This window comes from Lasioglossum baleicum, chromosome 4, assembly GCF_051020765.1.
Source record: "Lasioglossum baleicum chromosome 4, iyLasBale1, whole genome shotgun sequence".
Lineage (NCBI taxonomy): Eukaryota > Metazoa > Arthropoda > Insecta > Hymenoptera > Halictidae > Lasioglossum > Lasioglossum baleicum.
The window spans coordinates 16,000,047-16,019,797 of NC_134932.1; the positions used below are offsets into that span (position 1 = coordinate 16,000,047).

Consider the following 19,751-nt stretch of genomic DNA (forward strand, 5'->3'; position numbering starts at 1 on the left):
GCCCCCCCCCCACTAGAGCGGGCCCTGACAACTGTTCCCTTTTAAATTAGAGATATAACTGTGTGTTTTGATCAAGTTACTTTAGACTTTAGATCTCATTGAGTAACTCGTTCCGAATTTCTAGCAAGTGAGTAATCAATCTATCACCACATGTCACATAGGAACAATTTTATTCGTAAATGTATAGTTGATTCTATTAATTTAATTATTATCAGTACAGAATTCAATTAAGATATTAATTGCATTAAGATATAACTCGTCTTTCTCCAAAAATTAGTGTCCTTAGACGTCCACCCGCGTTTTTAAAAAAATAATTAAAAATAAATAATTAAACATAACACAATGATTTCTGCCTAATATCCTGGACATTCTTTCTGAAAGAATGAAGTTCGCTGTTTAAAATACATATACATATATGTATAAATCAATCTAATTTAATTTTTTTTCCTTGCGGATCAGTAGACTGCGGATCTTTATGCATTTATGAAGAAATTTATTCAGTCAAGTATGAAACAGTAATAGATTAGAAAAATTCAAGTACATTGTAACATTGTTTTTAACACTAAAAAAACCTCTTGAGAGCTCGCCGTCAAGTGCTCGTTCGCTGCCGGCTGATTGGAAAGCACAGCAAAATCGGCGCCGCGCTCAACGTGTAACAAAGTCATCGAGGGATGATATTAATTTTTATTTTATTACTGCTACCCACAATCAATGCAGACCATTTTTATTTTGCATAAAGATCCGCAGTCTAGTTATCAAGAAAGAAAGAAAGTAAACTACAACAAATAGTATACGAGAAAAAGAAATTCCTTCTTGTAACATAGATTTGTATTTAATAACATATGTAATAACAAATATATATAATAATTATCAATATCAATTTTCAATTTTTGTAGACGAATTTTAAGAAAGTGAAATAAACTAGAATCTTATTTTCAGTGATAGTAGCCTTTGCAGATCTGAAATAAATAAATATTGTACTAAATTCTGTCGAATTTTATATTCTGCTTATATTCTACTCTACATATATATATAAAATATGTAATAACAAACATATATGATAAAAAAAAAGAAATAACGGAATAAAAAAGGGAATTTCCACCGTTCTAGTTCTTACGAAAATGTGTCTTATGACGGAACGACCCCCACCCCGTCGGTGTCTCGTTGCACCACGTGTTATCCGAATCAGTGTCAATAGAAGGGACGCGGAATTGTCATTAAAAGACACATGTGTGGAATGCGCGCAAGACGGTGCATCGGCGCCTATGAAAAAGAAGAGCGGGGAGACATTAGAATTCGAGAGGAGGGATGATGTGAAGAAGAAGAAGAAGAAGAAGAAGAGTAAATACTTGGATGGGTGATTGTACCGAGACGGCTATTACATTCGGATAGTTCCGCGGCGAGAGCACGACGATCTATTTGTTAGGTCTCGCAGATTCGCTCGGTGAAGTATAATTCGGGGAAATTCGTTGTGAGGACCATGATATGACGAGGAGAGGGTAGCATGCGGTGGTACCACGAGAAGAAGCAATGGAGAACACTGCGACTATCTCGCACCATCAAATTCGTTTCTTCGGTGCTGTGCTTCCTGTTCGGTCTGGGGTTGCACCCGTTGGTAGCCGGTATCACCTTACAAGATATGGGTAAGTGCATTATTATTTTTAAATACAGTCTGATCTTCATCTAGATCACTTCGTTCTGAATTTTAATAGAACGAATATGCTCGCACTCGATAATGGTAACTGTAATGCAGTTGGTAATGCAACTCCTGTAGGTGCTTTATGCAGATGACATGCATGGGCGCAAGCATTAAAATCATTGTGCAGGTCGCGTAATAAAAGTCGTCGCTAGTGAATGTCTCTTTAAGTGATCTCTATTACGTTAATTGAGCCCGTAGCATGCAAAACTGCGTGTTCCACTCTAGAAAAGAGGACTTCTTAATGGAACTGGTTTAAGTGTTCGGCGTAACGCGATGAGTTACGTCTTTCGAGTTCAAGGGTTATTAGGTTTCCAGTTCTTTATGTTGTCTTTACCGCCTTTACGTTATTGCAGCTCTCCGAGATATTTATAGATTTTACGGGAAGAATGATTCACTGCTATTAAGAAGATTTCCCAATTTTCGGATATACATTTCAGGAGTCATTTCATCATTTCTTTTCCCAAGAAACGAAATACTATTTGTCTCTATAACAGACATAGCACATATGTTATTAATAGACAGCGGATTTTATGCATTTATGACAAAAATGAGTATACCTATAGGTTCAGCCTATTAATTATACTATGAAAGAAAATAAATTTCTATGTCACTCAAGTTTATTATAATTCAGGTAGAACATTTTTATTTTGCATAACGATCCGCTGTCTAGTTATTAAAGTTCGTTTATTGAAGTTTTGGAAAATATTTGTTTAATTCCTACTGAGATTACGATCATTTTTGTTTTATCCGTTCACCTCTTCCATTTCTGCCACACTACCGGATAAATGCACGATTCTTAAATCGAAAATTCAAATTGGTGCATAATCCATATAAAAATATAAATGTATTATAGTTTCTACGTGAACATTCAAAATGGCGACGTTTTAAAGAAAAGTAATTCGAATTTTATCTTCTTACGACTTTAGAAATACATAAGTGAACGTAATCATACAAAATACAAACACTAAATGCTTTTTAAACACGTATTCGAAATTTTACTTTATTATTTAATCTCGCTTTGTGTTCTCAGTAAGTATATTTTTGCTTGTCTCTCTTTATAATGGTCTAAGGATTAAGGAAGAAAAATCAAGTTTTCGAGTTGCTGGTGTTAGAAAATCTCCTTAAACGCTTACAGTCCTAAAAAATTTTTTCATTATTGCTTAGGAGGAAGTCTTATAAAAGTAAAATTATACCTACACCGAAAAGCTTTAATTTAAAGCGATGTACTTTCAATACAGTAAATCCAGAACGTATGTGAGCACTAAATTTCGTATTTTGGTGAAATCGTCGATATTTAAACTACGATAATTTTGTTGAAAACAATAGTGCAACAATAAACTTAGTTTCAATTCAAAGCTTGAAGTTTCCACTTCTACTAGCCATTATTCATTTTTACTTAAGACCATCTTGCACGACGTGACAGGTGAAAAACCGAAGATATGTTTAGTCTCGAAAATGCTACCAATTGATGCGTCTCTAACAACATTGAAAATTATTTTTCGTGAATGAATCTTCCGAAGATTTCAAGATTGAAGTCTTCTCTCTACAACGACATCAAAAACTTGATGCACGCTTTTTTTTAGTCGTCTTATTCAGATTTAAATGGAAGGTAGCCAGCCAAAATCTTACATAAATTTTCAAGATGTCGCTGTAAAAGGAACGCTTCAATCTTCAAATTTGTGGAAGATTTATTGACGAACAAGGTTTTTATAAAGTTTCCAATTTATAACATTTTTGAAAGAAAGTAGCAAAAGTAGAACCTTCAAGCTGTAGAATAATTTCAAGTTTATTGCTGTATGTACGATTGTTTTTTACGAAATTACAGCAAGTGAAATATCGTCAATTTCTCGGGAATTGGAAATTATTATTTTAAAAAAAGCTTGCTTTTTCTTCTTCGATGATTTCAGAAAGAGATGCTGTAGACTTGATAGAAAGAACTGGAATGCAAGAGGCGCCTCAAGGAGTGACAGTTATCGAAAGTCGTTGTCACAGGAACGATACGATCGCATACGAGATCGCAAGCAGCGCGTTACTGCCAAACAATACGAATACTCTGTTCCCTAACGGCATAGCTCGTGATTTTTCCATCTTAGTTGTGGTCAAACCAAAGATCGGTTTGTAATAATTTCCGTCAATTTCATTTATTTAAACTGTTACGTAGGCAACCGAGTATCCACTTACCACATGTCTTTCAACAATTATCTAAACATGTTATCAAACCGCTCGACTATAAACGCCCGTCCGTCGTTCATTATACGCTTTGGTTGCCCGCGTAAGGGTTGAAATATGCTCGAACTGAATTGTATATAAAAATTAAGACAATTAAACTACATTTAACCCTTAGCACTCGAGTGGCGACTCTGAGGCACCACTAAATATTGCTACATATATCAGTAATGTAAAATAATTGTTACGTTATTAAATTATTTTATATCAAATACATTATTAAACATTTGAGTATCGCGTGAGTAAATTGCATCAATTTAATATGTATAAAATGAAAATATTCTAGGTCAGAAGAAATGTTTAGTTTTCGTGTTAAAATAGGTTTCGAGTGCAAAGGGTTAAACTAGAGTTTACTTCTACAGAGTTTTTATTTTAAATATTATATTCTTTACGTTTGCTTAGTTTTACAAAAATTTGATTTCTCGGATTACATAAGCAAACATCATTGGTGCCATTTGTTTTCGATGCTGTAATGTAATCGAATACATATACAGTAAATTCTCTATAAACGCGAACGCACCGGGGGAATTTTGTCTCGTTTTTCGATCGTGGTCCTACTTTTTTCGAGCTTCAAAGGCCGAGCCGAACGTAGAGAAGGACAGCGCGTGTAAAGCGAGACCACGCGCGGGCCTTTGAACTGTGCCGGCGACTTCGACTCTCCGCGTCTCTTTCTTTTCTATACGCGCTATCCTTCCTTGCAGTTTAAATACCATCGAAGGAAAACTATCGAATCGGAGCGTTTGCATGCATCAGGAAAAGACACACTTTTTGTAGTTTTTGAACTGTTTTAAGTAATGTACTTAAGATTTATTCAAGATTTATTTAATTTTGTTTCTTATCAAAAAATTGTAATGGAGCGAGCGACGCGCGTGACTTGACACGGTGTTCGGTTTTGCGACATGATCGGTCATAGTTCATCGCGTCTTTATATTTGCGAAACCGAACGTTAAACATCTGGCACTCCGCGCGGCAATCTTTTTAATAGGTTTTACCGTTAATCCCGACATTACCGTCGAAAGTTTAGTTACTTTATGACCACCGTAACGCTTGGCCCTCACAACATTCTGTTTTTAGGCGATACAACAACCAGTGCCGTAATGAGGATATGAAGTAAACCAATGTGTAATGACAAAAAAATAATATAATAAAAATATAAAACAGTTCAGCATATTTTATAAAGTAATTTTTCTCGTTTTTTAATCTTTGCATAGCGTCGAGATCGCAATTTCTCTTTCTTTTTCATGTTCTAAAGTCACTTCATATGTACGTACCGTCAATTAAACCACTAAATTCTTTCAAATTATATCGTGTTTGGTATCATTTTAATCAGAAAAATGCCAGAAATAAGGTAGTGAAAGTCCCATAACAGAATCATGGAAAATGAAGAAGTTTGACTGTTGGTGTAACGTTATGATGACTCACGGGCGTTTGAACTGTGCCGGCGCGCTGCGACTCTGCGTCTCTTTCTTTCACATACGCTGTCCTTCCTTGCGCTCGAAACTTTCATCGTCAATTAAACCACTAAATTCTGCTTAAATTATATCGTGTTTGGTATCAGTTTAATCAGAAAAATGCTAGAAATAAGGTAGTGAAAATCCCATAACAGAATCATGGAAAATGAAGAAGTTTGACTGTGGTGTAACGTTATGATGACTCACGGGCGCGTTTGAACTGTGCCGACGACTGCGACTCTCCGCGTCGCGTTTGTAGTGGTTCACACCGATATACCGAGCCGAGTCAGTGTATTAGTTTGGAGGGGATATTTTTGTCGCGTTTATCGTTGAAAGATTTTCGCGTTTATAGAGAATTTACTGTAGTAGGGCCTCGATTATCCGAACCTCCTGTGGCTGAAATCTTTAGTATCTTAACATGCTTCGAATAAATAGCTGAATCGAATTATTTTAGAAATTAATGAACATTCAACTATATCATGAATGAACATTCACTATAACAGAACAACTATTCTAATACGCGAACAGTCGCGTTCCTTTGTTCAATTCGGATAATCGAGGTTCTACTGTAGTTAGAAAACAAGTTATCTTACGATATGAAAAAAATTAGGATATCCGGTTGGCACACTGTTTGCCATCTACAGTGACAGTGGTGAAGAACAGTTGGTGCTGTCATTGGGCAGTGACGTCAACGTTTACTACAGCACAACTCCGGATGACGAGGACAAACCGATTTCATTTGGAATTGATCTCTCTGACGGACAATGGCATCGTTTAGGAATCAGTATCAAAGGGGATGCTATTACGGTGATCGTTGATTGTAATCAGCAAGTTACGAAAGAATTACGTAGAAATACAGAGGAGACGATCAGCACCAGTGGCATCATAATCATCGGTCAGCAGATCGTCGACACCAACGTATATTTGGTTCGTAAACAGAAATCAAGCGAATAAATTCAGATTGCGCAAACTGATACTTATCAATCTCCATGTACCGTTAATAGGGTGGTTTAGAGTTGTTGAAAATCGCACCAGTTCCAGACGCAGCATACGAAATTTGCACAATATTCGCACCGGATTGTAGGAATCAGACGAGATACTCGTTTGAAACAAGTAATTACCCAAATGTTCACAATTATTCCGGAGGGACGTTTCCGACTAATAGACCGTACTATAGACCGAACTACAGCAATGTCAACTTATCTAGAAACTATGGCAGAACGTCTACTACAATGTCTGGTTTAAACAATTTCCTTGACAACCAAAATGAAACTTCTGGCAGTAGAACTAAAGAACTTTACTCAGAGGAATATGAAGAGAATAGCCGGGAAACATCGATCGATAATGACTCGAGATCAACTGTCCAAACGTTTCAAGATAATCAATATGTTGTGAGTCATTTATTGTACTTTTATTCAATTATTTCCGGATAAAACAAAGTTTACTTCTTGCCTTCTACTTATTTTATTATACAGCGTGAGGCACCTAAGACTTGCACCGAAAATATCTCCGTTGTTTTTAGTAATACAAGAAAATGTTTCAGGCATATATTTTCCGATATTCCAAGGTCGTCGTCGTTTTTTTAAAAGGAACGACGTATTTTAATTAGTGGTAACATTATAATTAATAAAAAGACAAATTGAACCATGTATAATATGTTGACCTTCGAATGAGTTATTCTTCAAAAAGCATAACTTAATTTACGAAGACCATGTTCATGCTTACCGTACTCCACCAGGGTTTCGTTGATGTAAACACTGAAACATTGTCAAAAGACATCTCTCGTCTTCCAGTTTCTATAAATTTCTCCGTCACAATAATTGCCCCACTGAAGCAAACATCTTCTGCCTGAAACATTTTCTTGTATTACTAAAAACAACGGAGATATTTTCGGTGCAAGTCTTAGGTACCTCACTCTGTAGAAGTTTCTTTTTTAAAAAATACATTTTTATAGGTCGATGGTGTTGGCTCAATTGTAACCGAAAGATACCGAACAACGGTTCCGGAAATACCCGAGACTACTGGAAATTTGCTTGGTGTAGCTCCAGGGACTTATTACGGTCTCAACTATTATAATAATCGAGGCCCACCAGGGCCACGCGGGTTTCCGGGACCTCCGGGTGTACCTGGAGGAACAGGCAAGAAAGGAGAATCAGGAAGAGATGGGATAGGTGGTTTACAAGGTGCGCCGGGTCCGCCTGGTAACGTTTTCATAATACCATCAATGAGCCAGCAAGGCAACGAGAAAGGACCAGATTCGCAAGCGGAAGTTTTGAGGCAGATGCTGTCGCAGCATTTGTCGGCTATGAGAGGAGCCGAAGGACCGACAGGCTTGACGGGTCTGCCAGGCCCTGAAGGTCCTCCTGGATCTCAAGGTCAGAAAGGAGAACCTGGTGAAGTTGGTGAACCTGGACCGCGCGGAGAAAGAGGTACATTCCATGAAATTTTTGTGTCTCCCATAGTGATTCATAGACTGCGGATTTGATGCATTTATGGCAAATTGTAAATTTTCTTTTCTCTTCTACGACACTTTTCGGGACAAAGTCGTTTTAATCATTGTAACTGTAAAGGAAATGATACGGCAAGGGGTTAAGAGTGCCGGCGCGACCGATATGTCCTGGCTATGTCGATGTAGAGCGATTTGTTCGATTCGAACGATAAATCTCTCAATATTTACGAAAATCTGTCAGTGGCGGTCATCTTGTGATTTCATGCTTGCTTCGGATGCCTCGTGACAGGCGGTGTCTGCCGAATATTACAAATTATTCCTCTATAACGTAAAATATGCATTTTGGGCATCGGACGCGCATATAGATTTGACTTTTAGGAATCACAATTGACCGCTTCTGAACTCCTCATTGCAATGTTGAAGCGTCGTTTTGTATTCTCGTAAACCTTGTAATTTCATATACGTATATGCGGATTTAGCGATGTGTGCGTGTGCCCGCACACTCTTGCACGGCCGCGCCGCGCCAGCACCCAGTATGAATGAACTGTCTACATCGTTTCAGTCCCTTGCAATTAAAGCAAATCATTTTTATTTTGCAGAAAGATCCGCTGTCTAGTGATCAAGTAGTAACAAGGCAATATACCAGACTTAGACACCTCGATTTGTGTGAAATTAATCAAGTTCTTACATTTTATAGGAGTACCCGGAACACCCGGTAGAGAGGGTAGACGAGGTCGACCTGGAAGAGATGGCGAAAGGGGTGTAAGTGGTCCGCCTGGAATAAAAGGTGAACAGGGTACGCCTGGTCTTCCAGGATTACCCGGCGATAAAGGCGAAAGGGGACCTCCGGGTGGAACCGGCGAACCTGGTTTGCCAGGTCACGAAGGGATGCAAGGTGACGATGGTCCTCCCGGTTTACCTGGTTTACCTGGCGAAATGGTAACGGAAAAACTATAAAAGATACTTTATAATTCTATTGAAACAGTAATGAAATCTTATACAGTAGCGGACAAAAGTTTAAGACCGCTTTAAAAAAGACGATAACCTTTTTAATATTGTACTATACGATTTGAACTTTTTTGGGAAGCTAGAGCAATTAGTTTACTAAAGGGTGTGAAAAGAAATTTTTTGAAAATTGCAATTGATCGGAATTATTGAAAACATACTAAAAGTTGTGAATTTTTAACTTTTTTATGTGGGCCTATATTGAAAATTTAAAAAATACTTTCGGTAATAAATCGTGAAAATCTACAATTTTTACCATCTTTAAACGTTTGTAGCTCATTGCAACGTCGGCCGATTTTGACGAAATTTTCAGAACATGTTTAATTGACACAGATCTACAAAACGTATTTTTTCAATTTTCAATATAGGCCCACATAAAAAAGTTAAAAATTCACCTTTAGTATTTTTTCAACAATTCCGATCAATTGCAATTTTCAAAAAATTTCTTTTCACATCCTTTAGTAAACTAATTGATCTAGCTTACCAAAAAAGTTCAAATCGTATAGTAGAATATTAAAAAAGTTATCGTCTTTTTTAGAGCGGTCTTAAACTTTTGTCCGCTACTGTATCTCTTCGAGATTATTTTAGGGTCCTAGAGGATTTATAGGACCTCGAGGATTTCCGGGATTGCCAGGTAACCCTGGAATCCCTGGGAGTGAAGGTCCACCTGGAGCGAAAGGCAATACTGGACCACAGGGTGCGCCGGGCGGTCCTGGAGCAATAGGACCATTAGGACCTATCGGACCACCTGGACCACAAGGCCATTTAGGACCAACTGGATTAGTGGTAATTTTCCTTAGAGTATACATCTTCGTGAAAAAAAGATATTTAACGGATTGATGTTTCGATGTATGTTAGCGGTTTCCACCCTTTATGAACATAAATTAACATTGAACATTAATTTTTTATTAAAAATTATGGCGCCTCCCCTGGCAATAGCTCGCGCCTCCCCGATTGGAAACCGCTGAATGTATACATATGTAAATGTTGCAGGGACCACAAGGGAAGCCAGGAATTCCTGGTCTTTCAGGAGCGGACGGGCCACCTGGTCATCCAGGGAACCCGGGAATTCCTGGAATGAAAGGTGAACAAGGGCCACAAGGACCGCAGGGTGCATTAGGTTTTCCTGGAGTCCGTGGCGTGAAAGGTGACGAGGGCAAACGTGGAACGGCTGGCGAGCGTGGAGAAAAGGGTGGACGAGGAGCAGACGGAGAAAAAGGTGATGCTGGAGCAAAAGGAGAACCCGGATCAACTGGACCACAAGGAATTCCTGGACTAGAAGGTTTAGAAGGTCCAAAAGGTTTCGAAGGACCGCGGGGTGAAGCAGGATCAGTTGGTCCCTCTGGAGAGAAAGGTAAACCCGGCTCTCCAGGTTTTATTGGATATCCTGGCAACGCTGGTGAAAAAGGTGACAAAGGTCAACCAGGAAGACAGGGTCCTAATGGAGATAAGGGAGAAAGGGTAAAAATCGAAGTCGCATGTCTCAATACACCTGTATAATGTAATAGTTAAAAATAATTCAATGCAAAACTATTGCATTCTAGGGAAACAGCGGTGCATCGGGAGAACGTGGCGAAACAGGACCTAGAGTAAGTCGATCAAACCAGTTCATATCGACAGGTTGAGTCCGAAGAAACAGAACACTTAAATATCTCCGTTACTTTTCGTTGTACAAAAAAACTTCTGAGGACAAAGTTACACTGTTTGAAGGGCCACGTGTAACGGTGTAAGGGAAAAAATTTTCGAGGTCATTTTTTACAAGATTTCAAGGTCATCGATATTTTTTTTAATGGAATGAGATATTTCTTAATACATCAATCAATTTTGTCCGAAGAAGTTTTTTTGTACAACGAAAAATAACGGAGATATTTAGGTGTTCTGTTTCTTCGGACTCACCCTGTATTAAAACAATCTTCAAGGATAAGACTTTCCATAAACCAGTTCGACAATAACAATTCCGAAACATATGATTACACTAACGAACTCTTCTTACAAAGGGTTTTAGGGGTGTTCGTGGAAGACGAGGTGCCGAAGGTTTACCTGGACCAAAGGGTGATACTGGACAGCCAGGTCCTCCAGGATTACAAGGAGATTCTGGCCTACCCGGTGTTGAAGGTCCTCGTGGCTTCATAGGACCTCAAGGACAATCTGGTTTTGATGGAAAGGATGGAATTCCCGGTCCACCTGGAGAACGTGGACCGGTCGGTGATTCGGGACCACCAGGACCTCCAGGATCACCCGGTGTCATAGGACCACAAGGACCAGCTGGTGTGTAATAGTAGCATACCTATGTATTTACGTATGTGTGTATGTATGTGGGTGTGTGTAAGAGAGCGCGGAAGTCGAGCTGGACGTTAACCATAAGACACGTGGCTATAAGCCCTCTTTACTATTTAAGTTTGTATTATATTTATCTTATAATAAACAAGTATTAATAAACATTACAGGTGAACCTGGTCAACCAGGGGAGTCTGGAATTCCTGGGAGTCCGGGAATTCCTGGAGAGATAGGGCCAGCGGGAGAACAAGGGAAAGAAGGACCACCTGGACCATCGGGTTTGCCTGGTAAAGAGGGCCCACCCGGTCCTGGAGGTTTGCCAGGATTTCCTGGTGAACGAGGACAGAACGGTTTACCGGTTTGTCTTATAAGAATATCTAATACTTAAAATTTTGTTTGTATAAATAAACTAGCTGTACCCGCGACTTTGTCCACGTGCAATAACAAATCAAAAAGTTATAAGCAGAAACGTGCCCAAAAGAAGGCGAAAAAGTCGTGTTAGGTCACTAATGACGTCACAACTTTTGAACGAATGGACTTTTTCGAATTCGGATTTCTCCTAATCCTTCCAGAAAAAACGCTGCGTCTAATGGTTCAAACCTCAAGCTTTCTACGTTCAGCCGTTCTCAGTAGATGTCTTCACAAACAGACAGACACGATTTTATTGTGCAGGGTGGTCCACCTAAACACGGCCACCTAAATATCTCCTCCAATTGTGGGGATGCAAAAAATATATTGTGTACTATTTCAATGGTTTGAAGGAATATTACAAACAATATTTTTTTCCGAAGGTCATTTTTTTCAGAATTATCTTCGAAAATTAGTTTTACCTTCAGATAATGGTCAATGTCATGTTATTATACATATCTGAATGTATTTTTCGATGCAATAAAAAAATGTGGTTGTGCATCGAAAAATATCGATGACCTTGATAACTCCGAAAAAAATATTCTTATCAGATATTTGGTCCATTGACACCATACACATTACGTAAAAAATATTTTTTGCATCATAATAACCTGAAGAGATATTTAGGTGGCCTTACCTAAACGGACCACGCAAAGGAACGCCAATTTTCGAAGATCAAGGTCATTTCACAAGGTCATGTTATTATAAATATCTGTATGTATTTTTCGATCAGTTACACGATGCAATAAAAAAATGTAGTTATGTATCGAAAAACATTGATGACCTTGATAACTTTGACAAAAATGACCTCCGGAAAAAAATATTGTTTGCAATATAATGGTTCCTTCAAACCTTTCAAATAGTACACAAAATATTTTTTGTACCCCCACAATTGGAGGAGATATTTAGTTCGCCGTATTTAGGTGGACCACCCTGTATACTAGGGGGCTCCGCCCCCTACTCGCCAACCCCCGCAACGCCACGCTCTCGCTCTCTCTCTCTCTCTCCCTCGCTCTCTCTTACACTGTGAAAAATAAACACTGTTACGTCGCTCTTATTTTCTGTAAATCGAAACAATTAATGTTTTCTTTTTAAATACAGGGAATGCCAGGTGCAAAAGGGGAGTTAGGATTGCCTGGATTTCAAGGTCCACCAGGCGATAAAGGCGCGCAAGGAGAACCTGGGAAAGATGGGAGTACTGGACCTCAAGGCACTCAAGGTCCGAAGGGACCATTGGGACCAGCTGGTCTGAAAGGGGAAAGGGTACTAATAATGAAATATAAGCAGCTATTGTGTGATATAATAAATTAAAAGAAAATGTATCATGCGTGTTTTGGTGCTAGGGTGAATCAGGTCTACCAGGACCTACTGGGCGTGACGGTTTGCCAGGACAACGTGGAGTACCTGGTGCTCCAGGTCCTGTTGGTGTTCCTGGTGAAGATGGTGATAAGGGAGATATTGGTCCACCTGGTGAGAAAGGTTTTAAGGGATCTCAAGGAGAAATGGTACAAACAACAGTATTTTTCATACCTGTTAATGAAATACGAATATATGTATTTCATGCACCGTTGAAACCTTCTACAGGGTCTTCCTGGATCACCTGGGATACAAGGACTTCGAGGTGAACCTGGATCGATTGGTTTACCTGGTGAAAAGGGACCACCAGGAGAAATGGGAAGGCAGGGTTCAAAAGGTGAAGATGGCCCTGTTGGTGCACCAGGTACATCTGGTCCAGTAGGACTACAAGGATTACCTGGCCCAGCTGGATTGAAAGGAGAAGTTGGAGACACTGGTGTAGTTGGTCCAGCTGGACCAGCTGGGAGTCCTGGGGAACAAGGTCAAAGAGGACACAGAGGTCCTGAAGGTACACAAGGTCCTCCTGGACCGGAAGGTCGTCAAGGAGAGAAAGGGGAAAGCGGGCTGTCAGGACCTCCGGGAGCGATCGGTCCTGAAGGAAAAATGGTAAAACTACAATTATACAGGGTATATTTTTCATTAATTTTTCTACAACAGCCAAGTGACGCTCTTAAATATGCATAACAGGGCGAAAGGGGTCCTGCGGGTCCTAAAGGAGAAGAGGGAAAAAGTGGACCACCAGGACCTCCAGGTATTCGTGGAATAAGTGGCCCAGAGGGACCGAAAGGTCATGTAGGGCCTATTGGTTTCCCTGGACCTCCCGGAGAGCCAGGTTTAGTGGGTCCAAAAGGGGATCCCGGTAAATACGGCGAAGATGGCAAGCCTGGTGATGCTGGACAACCAGGAGAAACTGGACCTCCAGGAAAAGAAGGATTGCCAGGACCACCCGGAAAATCGGTACTAAATTATATGTATAACGCCTAATCTTGAAATTATGAAATTAATAATTTCATTACGCAAATTAGGGGTGTGCGAGATCCCGAGCGGGACAGGAATTTTTCTCGGGATCGGGACGGAATCCCGAAAATTCTCGGAATTCCCGAAAATATCTGTGATTCCCGACATTTTGAAGTTTCTCCATGTTTCCAATAATAACAAGAATCCGAAAAAGCCATTGTGTTCTCGAAGATTACATATCTTATTAGTCAGGAATGTTTATGTTAGTAATATTGTAGAGAGTAATTGCAAATTTCTATAATTCTGACAATGCAGAATTTTAATATCGGTAGATATATTGCTGAATGAGTAGTCAATCACACCATTATTTTCCGAGCCATCTCAATGTAATTTTTTTATCTGATTCCAAACATCGGAATTTCGTGAGTTGTTCACAAGATCTGTCAACTTAGCTAAGTGATCATAAAGCTTGAAGAACACAAAGGCATTCGGATTGCTGAAATTTTCAAGAATAACGACACTTTCGGGAATCCCATATATTATTCTATATCCCGTACATTGTCGGGAATCTCGCACACCCCTAATTGCAACATGTATTCACAGGGTCCAGAAGGTCCGGCGGGATTGCAAGGAGGTCCAGGCTCGCCGGGTGAAAAAGGAGATATGGGTTTACCTGGAGTGAAAGGACTTCCAGGTCATATAGGACCTCAGGGTTTACCCGGACCACAAGGTTTGCCTGGTTTAAGAGGTCTTCCAGGACTTGCAGGAGAAAATGGACCACCTGGTATGCCAGGAGCAGTTGGTGTACCTGGGAAGGCTGGACCAGTTGGACCTAAGGGCCCGAAGGGTGATAGAGGTAGAAGAGGGTTAAAAGGGCATCGTGGAGACCTAGGCCACTTAGGTATCAAAGGCGAGCAAGGTGAAAAAGGAGAGCAAGGGCCACGAGGAGCTACTGGATTCGAAGGGCCTAAAGGTGTTCAAGGCCTGCCTGGATTATTTGGACCAAAAGGAAATGATGGGCCTCCAGGTAGGGATGGGATCAAGTTCAATATGCACTCACGAATCCGAGTCAAGTTCAATAACCAAGTTTCATTTCATGGGTTTCGATTACTACTTAAAAACAATAAAAGTTTCAATGATTATACTTGAAAAGTATTCATTGTATACAAGTAGTTATCGAACCTCGGAATGAGTACTTACAAGTTTCGAAAAGATACTTATAAGTACTTCGATGTTGAAAGTAATCGAAACTTTCACAAGTAGTATCTCGAATCTTGGAAATCAAAACTGCATAGTAGGTTTTAAGCACTTTATTTATTAAATTCGTAACTATTTAAGAATAATATTTCATTTACAATACTTTCTTTTTTTATCCATGATATTTCCTGCTTTTGAAAAAACTCTTTCTGAAGGTACAGAAGTGGCCATTATACAAAGATAGTCACGTGTAATTTTTGATAAAATGGGGTACTTGATTGAATTTTCACGCCAAAATAATAACGGGTCTTCTTTGCGTTCTAAATATTGTGATTTTAGATAATTTTCCACTTCTAACGCAGCAGACAATCAGATAGGTATCGTATTATTTGTAATTGCTATTTCATTGTCAAAGGATGACCAAATTGATAATTCGCTATTGTGCTGATTTCCGGACATCTGCGTCTGTGAACTATCACATGTTGTAGATGAATTATCATTATTAATATACTTAGTGGCTATATCAGTCAAGGCATCCCGTGCTCGAGGGATAGATTCATCTTTAGAAAAATCTAATGTTTTGAATCGTGGATCCAATAATCCAGTTAACATATACAAATGATTGTTCTCGACATCACCTAGATAATGTTCGATATATGATAATATATCAGAGAGAAGTTTTTGTCGCAAAGTACATTCCAAATTACAATCATCGGTACAAGCATGTAAAATTATGAGACCCAGTTTTCTTTCTCATCTCCACAGCGTGTTTACAAAAAAAGTAAACAGACGCCGCAAGAATACGGAAATTCGTAACGATATTCATAAAAATTTCGGAAATTTCGAAACTGTTCGACCAAGATTCGAGTATACTTGCAAGTATTATTTACGTTTACCGCAGTACTTGTAAATGGTTCGAAACCGTCTGGCAAAGGTTCGAGTATACTTGGGAGTACTATTTTTTTTTCGAAGTACTTACTGAGAGTTCGAATTCCATCAATCAAGGTTCGAACCTGTTTGCGAGGTACTTAATCCCATCTCTATCTCCAGGTCTGCCTGGTATGGAGGGACCACCTGGACCAAAAGGAAATTCTGGGAATGACGGAGCAAAGGGAGAAACGGGTCTTCCGGGTCCTCCTGGTCCACCTGGCCCACCAGCAGACCAACCAATGATTCCTCCAGAATTATTGTTCAGTAGGGAGCACTTCCTGAGAAGAAAACGAGACGTTTCGGAAAATGTGTAAGAAAATTGAATCTAATCTTCAATGAAATATTTTATTTTTTTAGTATTCTGTATATAAAACTTGCAGAAGAAACCGTATACTCCAAATTTATTGTGTGTGCGAATAACTTGAAAACTAAGACCGAGCGACGGGTACATGTATAGGGAAACGTTGTGCTCAGAATCTTGATCTCGATAACATATTTCAAGGCCTTTTCTAAATATTTACCAAAATATTTTCACAGTTCTACAATGTTTTGATTGTTGCAGGGATGATTCAAACGAAAAAGATAAGATTTCAGAAGCTTTAAATAAAGATAAACTAACCGAAGAGGAGTTAGGATCTAATTTCTTGGACATGTACAGTTCGATATACTCTATGAGGCAAGAATTAGATCGAATACGTAAACCAATTGGGAGTCGAGAGAATCCTGTACGAACTTGTAGGGACTTGTTTTATGGACATCCACACTTTAATGACGGTTGGCGTTCTCTTGATCATTACTAGACTGCGGATCTTTATCCATTCATGGCTTCTTCTGTATATTTTCAGAAAATTCTAGAACATAACATTTGACGGAATTTAGTAAGATTTTCATTATTTCAGATCTACACAAAGGCTACTTATCACTGAAAATAATATTTTATTTGATTCCACTTCCTCTTTAAATTCATCTAGAAAAATTGCAAATTGCATGAACATCCGCAGACTAATCATTACACATAAAAATTTGCGATATTGTCAATGAGATAACAATTTACAAATGTTTCGAATACAGGCTGGTACTGGATCGATCCAAATTTAGGAATGGCCGATGACGCTGTGTACGTTTATTGTAATATGACGAACATGGGTGAAACTTGCGTATTCCCTGACGCTCATGTGAGTCCAAAGCCAACCATTCCATGGAGAAAAGAAAACAACGAAACAGATTGGTATTCGAATTTGCATGGTGGATCTAGAGTAAGTATAGATTTATTAACAAATGTGCGAGATGTACACGTCCTTTGCATCTTGTTACTAATGTTACAGATTACATACGAGACCATTGGCGTGGTGCAATTGAATTTCCTGCGTCTACTGAGCGAAGAAGCTTATCAAAATTTCACTTACACTTGCGTCAACAGCGTCGCGTGGTACAATTCTGCACATTTAAATTACGATACCGCGCTGCGGTTACTCGGTTCGAACGAGGACGAATTTTCATATACTTCTACCAAGCCTCAAATCATAACAGACGGTTGTAAAACGCGCAAGGGTAAAGGAGAAACTATATTCTTAGTGAAAACGAACAAATTAGAACAATTGCCGCTGGTTGATTTTTATCTGATCGATTACGGTTCGCCGCATCAGGCGTTTGGTTTCACGTTCGGGCCAATTTGTTTCCGATAAATTGAATGATCAAATTGTCATTGGCAAGACTGAATTGTAACTATACTACATTGTGTCTTCCATTAATTTCTCTTCGCGACAAGGATATTGAAATAATTAACGTTTAAATTATTAACAACTTACATGTACTATCTCGCGCGGAACGTATGATTAATTGTAAGGAGCACACTAGTGAGAATGCCCAAGGACCCTGTGAACTTAACCCTTAACTGGTATATTGGGGTTCTCGTAACTAGACTGCGGATCTTTATGCATCTATGACTTCTGAAAATTTCCAAGAAAGGGCGGAATATAAAATTCAACATAATTTAGTACAATTTTTATTTTTTTTTGAGATTTGCAAAGACTACTACACTGGAAATAAGGTTCTGTTTTATTCCACTTTCTTAAAATTCATCTACAAAAATTGAAAATTGCATAAACATCCGCAGCCTACTCTTAACCCTAACAACATTTCTGTACAACTTTCGCTACTCTATTGTACAATAATTGCAAACATCAAGTCTGTTTAAGTTCTTTAGAATATTTGGATTATCAATCCTTTGCACTTGGAGCTATTTTAACTCGAAAATTAAACATTTCTTTCGACCTAGAATATTTCCATTCCTTATGACTTTCTAAATTTTATGAATATGAAATTGGTATAATACCTCATACAACGCCTAAATGTTTAGTAATCGACTAGATATCGACATATGTATTTAACAATATAAACAATATTTTGAATAATGTTATAGCAAGCTTTAGTAGCATGTCAGAGTCGCCATTCGAGTGCTGAGGGTTAAGTTTTTAATTTTAATTATACAGGGTGTGAAGAAGTTGTTCGGGTCTGCTCTAGTATTCGCAGGAAGTAGAATCGGTCGGCCATGAACAGACGCACCAGCCGATTCCTATCTTATAGTACCCGCATTCGCTGAATTTTCAAACTCGATTTTCTCGTAACGAAAACCGTTATACGTTTTTCTTCGACTTAATTTTTTATGTAGATTCACCTCCATGAAACTTGCACTAGATCGGTCACACCCTGTATACGTAAAGGTATCTGAGAAAATGTATACAGACTTTTAGAGATGTCCTAATTTCAGTAAACACTGCACCATTTAAGGGTTAAATTTTTTCTTACTTGAGGAAACAAGAAGCGTGCCATTCAGAACTTAAGTCGAGTGTAAGGTAAACGATTTTATTTATATAGAATACCTTGCTACGTGTCCGAATCAGCTTCACTGCCATTATAAATGTATGATGTGTATCTACATAATATTTTACATATACAGGCCGACAATTTCTTATGTTTATAAATAAAATGCAATAATACAAGCGGCTTCTATTAATTAACGAAACCACATTATTCTAACTTAACAATTTACTTATTGCGCTAGTAAAACAACAATTTTAGATACATTACGAAAATCCATGAAATTCATTCGATCATTTTTCTGCATCTTATAATTCTTTTGAAGAACTCTTCTCATTAGACTGCGGATGTTTATGCAATTTTTAATTTTCGCAAGCGAATTTCAAGAAAGTGGGAACAAATAGAATCTTATTTGCAGTGGTAGTAGCCTTTATAGATCTAAAATGAATAAAAATTGTATTCAATTCTGTGGAATTTTATATTCCAGCATTTTTTGAAAATTTTTAGAAGTCGTAAATGCATAAAGATCCGCAGACTACTTATTAAAAAGCAAAGATTTTTGACATTTCACGGACAGTAAACTATTTGTTAGTTACAATCAGACAGCTCCTGATAAAATAATGACATTTTAATCTGCATATTAAATCATAATATGAATAAAATTAATTATCAGAATGTATTAACAATCATGCTTATGAAAATGGCTCTCCTTTTCTTGATAATGTACTACATTTTACGATTTCGTGTTCCTGACCTATTACATAGGGTGTTCACATTATTACTAGCCAGCGTTTTTCTTGAAAATAGTAAATATTAGAAAAAAATGAAACAGGAAAAAGTAGTACTGTTTTTTGTACGCAACACAATGTAATTTTTTTGTGTTTATACTATTTTGTTAGATATGAAGGTGACCTTCAATTTTTATATATCATATATAATTTTATATAAATTTCATTATATACATATAAAAATTTTG

General features: G+C 38.3%; 1 protein-coding gene across 1 annotated transcript; it reads left to right on the plus strand.

Moving 5' to 3' along the window:
• Positions 1-1,238: 1,238 nt before the first annotated feature.
• LOC143207862 (uncharacterized) lies at positions 1,239-18,978 on the plus strand. The gene is made up of 20 exons (XM_076421714.1): positions 1,239-1,643; positions 3,607-3,813; positions 5,987-6,303; positions 6,381-6,767; positions 7,331-7,805; positions 8,523-8,764; positions 9,419-9,616; positions 9,824-10,291; positions 10,375-10,419; positions 10,828-11,098; positions 11,278-11,465; positions 12,617-12,778; positions 12,859-13,020; positions 13,100-13,477; positions 13,559-13,828; positions 14,432-14,855; positions 16,076-16,265; positions 16,518-16,729; positions 17,027-17,211; positions 17,281-18,978. The coding sequence occupies exons 1-20, from the start codon at positions 1,505-1,507 to the stop codon at positions 17,638-17,640; spliced, it is 5,280 nt and encodes a 1,759-aa protein (XP_076277829.1). The 5' UTR covers positions 1,239-1,504; the 3' UTR covers positions 17,641-18,978.
• The last annotated feature ends 773 nt before the right edge of the window (positions 18,979-19,751 follow it).